The 7672-nt window shown below is 44.8% G+C and overlaps 1 protein-coding gene across 1 annotated transcript; it reads left to right on the top strand.

Annotated features, from left to right (window-relative positions):
• Window positions 1-881: 881 nt before the first annotated feature.
• On the top strand, window positions 882-2021 carry LOC121610912 (urotensin-2 receptor). Its single transcript, XM_041943234.1, has one exon. It carries the CDS (start codon window positions 882-884, stop codon window positions 2019-2021), a length of 1140 nt encoding a protein of 379 aa, XP_041799168.1.
• Window positions 2022-7672: the final 5651 nt, after the last annotated feature.

Here is a 7672-nt window from a genome sequence, read left to right as displayed (position 1 = left end):
TCGCAAACGGCAAAGTGGAATCCATCACCACCTTCGTCTTCTGGGGCAGCAAACTGTCACTGACTAGCAAACTGGCTAAAGCATCAGTTGATCATTTAAAATGAAAGTATATTAAATTTTGTCAAACGCAGTCCCGGCTGTTCGACGTGTCCGCCTCATCGCGCTGTCCACTGACTCGGCAGATTTTCATGCCCCGGTCCACATCCAAACCACCGGTGCGCAAAGACGCACAGCAGAAACCCAGAAATCTAAACTATCTGAACGCACGCAGCAACTTCTGAATCGTGTAAGCTCTCTTACACTTTCTTGTGACCCACTTAGCCTAATTGTTGCCCAACTGCTGACCTGAGAGGAGCAGGCGTTTGGAGGTTTCAGTCTAGATTTACAGTCTACAGTTGGAGCCCTCCTACTCTGAAAATCCAATTATTTTACTAAAGCCATGACAGCCTCATCTGGCTCCCTGTGAAACTATAAAACAGTAAAGGCTGTGCCAGCCGGAGCAGGTCTCTGCTAAAACATAAACCACCCTGGTTTTGCTGACATTTTCATTTCTACTACATGTTTATATGACGTTATTTACTTTGTCTGGAGTCAAGATTCACATGTACATAAAACACTTTTCAGACAGCTCAGAGATCCAAATCAGTTTGAGCTTTGTTGACATTAACATGTGTGTCAAATAAATAAAACCTCCAGAAACCAGAGAATATAAGAAAAAAGAAAGTTTGAGGAAAACTAACAAAACATAATTTTGTTCTTCTTTCCACTGTTTCTTCCCTTTGACCCACTCCACGCCTCCTCCCTCCTTTCTGTGTACATCTGAAACAGATCAACTGACTGCATTCTTCAAACTTTCAAATTTTCTATTAAAATTTCACATCATGGACCTCTCAGGCTCCTTGCCCCCACCTTCCCCATACACCTTCCCCATTCTCCCCAATGTCTCTATGCCCTCCTCCTCTCCTTCCATCTCTCCATCACCCAGCCTGGCGTCCACAGCTCTCTTCTGCTCCCTTCTCTCCCTCCTCTCCTTGCTGGGCATCACAGGAAACCTGTACACCCTGGGCCTCCTCCTGAGGCGCAGGAGAAGTAGGAGAAGGCGTGGGACAGGACCAACCTGCTGCCTGAAGAGAGTACCTGTTCCATCCTGCCTTTCCAACTCCTCCTCCCCTTCCTCCTCCCCCATCTCCTCTTCCTCCTCCTCCTCTCTACACCTCCAGGTGCTGAGCCTTGCTCTGGCTGATCTCCTCTACCTTTTCACGGCTCCCTTCATCGTGTATGACAGCCTGGCGTCCGGCTGGGCCTTTGGTGAGCTGGGCTGCCGCCTCCTCCTGAGCCTGGACCTCCTCACTATGCATGCCTCCATCTTCACCCTCACCGCCATGAGCCTGGACCGCTACAGGGCTGTGGCCCATCCCCTGCACACCTCCTCCTCCAACTCCTCCGGCCTGCTGCGTGTAGGACTGGCCTGGGGGCTGGCTGTGGCCCTCAGTCTGCCCATGATGATCACGCTGCACCTGGAGGACGGGGACAACCAGGAGGGCCAGCTGTGCGTGCCGGCATGGGACGAGCAGAGCTCCAAGGCCTATCTGAGTGTGCTCTTCTGCACCAGCATTCTTGGTCCTGGGCTGGCCATTGGAGCACTTTACGCTACGCTGGGCCGGCTTTACTGGGTGTCTCAGACCAAGCCGGCCTGGGCCAGTGGGAGCAGCACTGCGTGTCCTCCCCGTGCCCCCAAGCCCAAAGTCCTGCTCCTCATCCTCTGCATTGTCCTGGCCTTTTGGGCCTGCTTCCTCCCTTTCTGGATCTGGCAGCTGCTGCCTCTCTACCAGCCCGACATGCTGCGGACAGTACCAGTAGGGACACAGGTGACAGTGAATCGTATCCTCACAGGGCTGACGTATGGAAACTCCTGTGTGAATCCTTTCTTCTACACACTTTTGACTGGAAAACGAAGACGCAACCGGCAGACGCTAACATCAGCAAATCAGCTCTGCCGTAAGAGCAGCCCACTGCAGTAGTCTGTGTGTGTGTGCGTTTGTGTGTGTGTCTCGCTAACAGCAGAGACAATAATATGAGGAAAGGTACTGTATATGAATCCTTTGTGATTTCCATAATAGACACCAAAGACCAGTGACTTACCCTTAGCCTGTAAACTAAGAAAACAACACTACACAAATGAAAGCACTTTGTATAAATGCTTTGTGAAAGAACAGCATGTCTTATGAGGAGACAATCAAAAAGACAATCTCTGTAAACTGTGTCACCTGATTAATGCTTTTCCAGACTTTGGCGGTAACATCAAATAATGTGTCTTTAATTGCTGTAATAACCAAGTTTACATCTTGATCATGACTTGACTACCGTGAAGCAATACATAGCATTTCTAAAGCAAGTGGTTACTGCAGGAGTTAATTGTGCAAAGCCAATCAACAGATTCAATGACGGAGGAGAATGTTTTATTCAGTCAATTGACTGTTTTTGTCCTGTACTGTATTACGATACATGATACGTGATACAATACGAGTTTATGCTGTATTTTGTGCATGCACAAGCATTTCCAGTAAGATCCTGCTGCACTTCTGCTTGTTTTCAGAGAACTATCAAAGAAAATGTTTGTTTTTGAACAACTGGTCAGAACCTCGTTGGGACATTTTTCTGAGACATTGTTTGTTGACTTAATGAATTACATTTGAGCGGGCCAACAGTCTTTTGTTTGCCTCTCCTGAACCCTGACATATCTAAAACAACTGACTTTTTTTTATAATCACGGCCTGCATGTTGGGTTTGAAAATGTACTCACTATTTTGAATCATGCAATGCTTTGTATGGCCTCAACTTGTGTTCATTGTAACTGATGTTTATAATAATGCATAATATATAGCCTTAAATAAAGAGCGTGCTTTCTGTAATTCCCTGTGTGATTAGATCTTTACCTAGGGACTATGATGAGAAAGTTGCCTGTGTTCCACGACATAACTAAAGGTGGTGTTCATCGCAATAACAGATGTGAAAAAGAGGAAAAACCTGAAAAGCAACCATGGAGTGAGACAGAAGGAGGCTGAAAAGCAGATGCAAAAGATGTCAAATGATAAGAAAAGGAAAAAATGTGCAGTGGAGAAAAATCCTTGAGATGCATCTATACTTTTGTTTGTGTGTCTGTGTCAGCATGTCAGCGTCTCTAGAAGGCCTTCCCCGTTCTTGTGTATATGCTTGCTGGCTAGTGTTTCTGCGTCTCCCTGTAGCAACAACCCGTCTCTGTCTGTCTGACTCAAAGGCTGCACTGTACTCTATCGCAAACCCTGCTGCTCTTTGACGCAGATGAGCAAATATTGTTGTTTGACAGAAAGGAGTAAGGATGGGTATGGGATGATAGGACAATAGAGGAGGGGCGGTCTTGCATGAGCATGGTGCTTTGGTCAGAAACATGGTGTTTTTTGGGGGGGTTGTGGTGTCCTGGAGGCATAGGGATTTAGGATGTTGATCATGTAGTAAGGTTCCTGGTTAAAATCTGTCAGGGGACAATTATTGCATGTCATCTCCCATCTCTCCCCCCATTTCCTTTTTCAAAAAGGTCTTAATCTAATCAATCACATTTGGCAGACACCTAACTCAGAACAATACTGGCTCAGTGCAACTACCAGTAGATGTAATAGCTCATTAATTGAATCTAATTCTGCCTAAATCTGATTAAATTGAATTCTGACTTACTTTCTAAAGCTAACAACATTTATGCATCTGTGCTGATTGATGTGAACTTTCCCTTAAAAAGTATGTCCATTCTCAGAAATGTATAAACAAACCAATAAATAAATAAATCATCCAAATCATTCCATTAAACAATTTCTGAGGAGTTTTTCTTTTCTTAAATGTAAATTTAAAATGCCTTTGAATTTGATGCCCAGTGAAAACCCACATGATACAACTTCCCACAAAATCAATCAAAGCATCCACACACCTGAATGCAAAACTAGAGAATCGCAAAACATATCAATTCCCATTAAGGACAAAAATGACATTTCATTTTTGGATTGAAAACAGCAATCCTGTCCTCTAAAGAAAAACATGAATAATATTCCAGACCACCTTGATGCAAAGCAGGTGGAGAGCAGATCAAGAAGTGGCACTGATTCTGTCTCAAGTGACATGTCTCAATAATGGTGTTTTTCTTTGTCCATCCAAATCACACATAAGGACCATTAAGCTCTATAAAGCGTGGTTAACTGTGTTTTGACTTGAAATTTACTAACTTCTTTGAGAACATAATCCCCAGGTAATTGCTTATTTGAGTGATTAAATGCAATGTGAATTAAAACTACACGAGGACAGCAAGCTTAAAGTTTGGGTTTGTTTATTTGCACATAAAGTGCAAACATGTTGATTTAACTGAGGAAAAGAAAACTTGGGGGCTGCAGGAGAAGCCACGAAGCACCGCAGGCTTTACTGCATTGGTAATACCAACAGGTTGAAGAGACACATACTCGAAGCATTTGTCAAGGGAACGTGTGCGTTTCTCTGCGTGCTGATGCCATTATTTCTGAGGCTGCTGAGCCCTTCTGTAGTCAATGCAGCCCGCCATGTGTTTCCATTTACCTGGCCCGGCTACCTCTGAGCATAACGTTCCCAGTGCAGTTATTACCCAGAGCCCTGTGCGGTCACACCACAGGGGGCGCTTCTGTTGTGGGGTTAATGTAATATCCATCCACCTTCAGCAGACAACTGAGGCCCTCTCAGCACATTTGTCCATTTAAATGGAATTTCTTGCAGACTAAGAGCCAGCTCCGTATACGTTTAAAATCACGAGCCCTCATATGAGACTTGGTGATTTTTGGACCCCTGGGTCATACCAAAATGACAGAAGATTGAAGGTGCAGCCTGGGTAAAGATGAAACCCTTCCAAAAAAGACACTCAGCTGCAGTGTGGATATTAAATAGCTTGTTCAATTTTCTGAGTCTGCACAGTGGACAGGTTTTGGGTGTCTGCATATTCTAAAACTCAATATATCAGATGATTAAGTCCTCCCTCAGGTCTGTGGGGATGACTGAGTGTTTGATAAACTTTAAATACATGGTGTTTGGTCAACCCAACCAAATGGATGGAAAATATTGTCTCAGTTGGCAGGCTGGCTGATCTATAAACTTTGTGTTGTTTGTGTTGGTAGTTGCCAGCACCGGCCGACTCACTCCAATCATAACTCCTCCTGCGTGACACAAGCTTTTCATTTCATCCCGAGATTGCAGGCAGCGTCCCCCTCTCTTGTCCACGGGGGGAAAACACAAGGACAAATGTTTTCTTTTGGGAGCGCCGCTCCGTTCTACCTGAGGATTTCATAAATCCAGCACATGTCCGTTTCCTGGAACCACCAAGCATCTTTCCATCCCAGCACCCCTCGCCCCGCCTGCCAGGCACTCCTGTTGACCAGTGTTTGAGGCGGCTGCAGGTGCCCCTCCCCTGGGCAGCCCGCTCAGGAAAGCACCCCGCCGTGTAGACGAGACGAGGCCACAGCCCGCGCCAAATTCCCACTGTGAGGTGCATAAGAGGTTCCCATTCTCTCCAGACATACACAAAAAAGATTCCCTCACACTCCTCCTTCGCCAGCCCTCCACTAAAATTCAATCTTCCCATCTGTTTTCCCTCTCTCAATCACTTTTTGTCCCTTCTACATTCTCTGCCTACACTTTCATTCCTCTGCATGGTCTCACCTTATGACGTTAATGTTCAGAAGTTTTACTGCAGGTTTTTGCATTATGAATAACACGTCGCACTCAAATGGCCCAGAATTAACCTCAACTTCCAGCATTCAACATCTGCAACATCGTGGCAGCGTAAATCAAACACACTAACTCAAATTTCACGATACCCGCACAAGTAGAGACAACACAGTATTAAAATAAACAGTTTGTAATTGCTGGTTTGACAGCAAACACTGAGACCTAGGAGCTCACAGTGTTTCTTTGTTCAACCCATGGCCACCCCACCATGAGGCGCCCTCCTCCCCATCACGTCCCCTGACTTCACACCACCGCGTCAGCCGCCAGGATCAGGCGAGACCCAGGCTTGTGTGCCTTGAAGGCCGGAGGTTACATCAACCGACATACACATTACGGTTCACACTTGGGCTCTTACTAGGAAAGACAGTAAATATGGCACGTCTGCCCCCCTCTCACTACGTTTCACCGTGTCTCTGTTCTCCCCCGCCTCCTCCTCCGCCAGGCACACTGCCCGTAAACAGTCGTCCCTGTCAACTCAGGCGTCAAGGCCCCCCTGACCTCTGACCTTCTGACACTTCACTCATCTGAACCCCGTGGTTTGTCCATGACGCTGCTGCATATCGGAAAAGTCTGAGTACTCTATAACGAATTACAGCTGAAAAGATTAGTAGATAAGTTGATGAACTGAAAATTTATTTCAAACCTTTACCTTAAAATACTTTTAAAATTACTTTTTGTCATTTTTCAAGCAAATATACCAAACATTACCTCATTCCAGCTCCTCACATTTGGAGCTTTGTTTGTCTTGTGTGACTGGAAACTGAATATTTTGGCGTTCTGGACTGTTGGTCAGACAAAGCAAGACATTTGAACACATTAGAGAAGTTCAATGGACATTTTTCACTGTTTTCCGCCATTTTTGAGAAAAAATGCTTAATCGAATAACCAAGAACATCATCTGCAGATTCATCAGATAATGAAAATCACTGTTCGTTATGTATATGAATGATGACAGAATATTTTAAGGTGTCATGGCTTCCCAAGGGACAACCTGTTTCAATGTGCCAAAGGTGCATTTCAAACAAAGGAATGGCCATGAGTGCTTTCACTATGGCCTTGAATATAAACGGGTTCTCTCCCTGAGTGAAGGCTGAGGAGTGAACAGTGTAGTGTTGTTTAGGTCACAGTTAGAATTACAGTGCCACCTGCAGGTGAAGTCTATGAACAAACACTTCATATTTGAAAGCAAATCATTTCTCCAATCCCTGGAAGCAATACATCACATCAGGCTCATGATTATATTCTGAGAGCTTTGCCATATGTGTTACAGAAACCCAAACCTGCAGCCTGGTGAATGTTGCGATTTGTCAGAATGATGCAATTTCACTTTTTCTTTGCCTCCTCTCAGTCAGCTACTTTAAGAAAGCTCTGCATAGACCTCCTTGTTCTGCACCGAGCATTCATCATGTATGTACAAAGTTAGTCATTTAAGTCATTACTGTTGCAGTACAAACCTAATACTGTGGATTTCATCAGCAGTGGCCAGTAACAGTTCTAACATGGCTGCATGTGTTACACAACATTTTCTTCCTCTTTTTTTGAACTGACTGAACCTCCAGCTCAGGTGGCTCAGTAACTGACCCATCCCAGTAACAATGTCCCCAGAGGAGAGGACACCTCCCGTCCTGATGGCTCAACGCTGCAGAACAAGCTCTGTTTACCCAGTAAAGAGCAAAATGCCTTTCACAGAGAAGTGATTAAATTCCACTGTGAATACTGAGCTATTTACTGCAAAGTTTTAAGGCCAATCTAAATTTATACAAACAATTTGCAACTTGCCAGCCCTTGCATCAAGAGTTTATAATGACTAATTTGAACAGTGATGGAAATAGTAACACAAAGTCCTACTCAACTGCTGACTTTATCTAGACTGTGTTACTGATCATAAAACCTACTTCTA

The sequence above is a fragment of the Chelmon rostratus genome, chromosome 8 (assembly GCF_017976325.1).
Source record: "Chelmon rostratus isolate fCheRos1 chromosome 8, fCheRos1.pri, whole genome shotgun sequence".
Lineage (NCBI taxonomy): Eukaryota > Metazoa > Chordata > Actinopteri > Chaetodontiformes > Chaetodontidae > Chelmon > Chelmon rostratus.
Note: the sequence above shows the minus strand (reverse complement) of the source record. Positions and strands in the feature narration are given on the sequence as shown.

What these genes read in the sequence shown, in the direction of transcription:
- LOC121610912 (XM_041943234.1), top strand. Translation starts at nt 882, where the DNA reads ATGGACCTCTCAGGCTCCTTGCCCCCACCTTCCCCATACACCTTCCCC.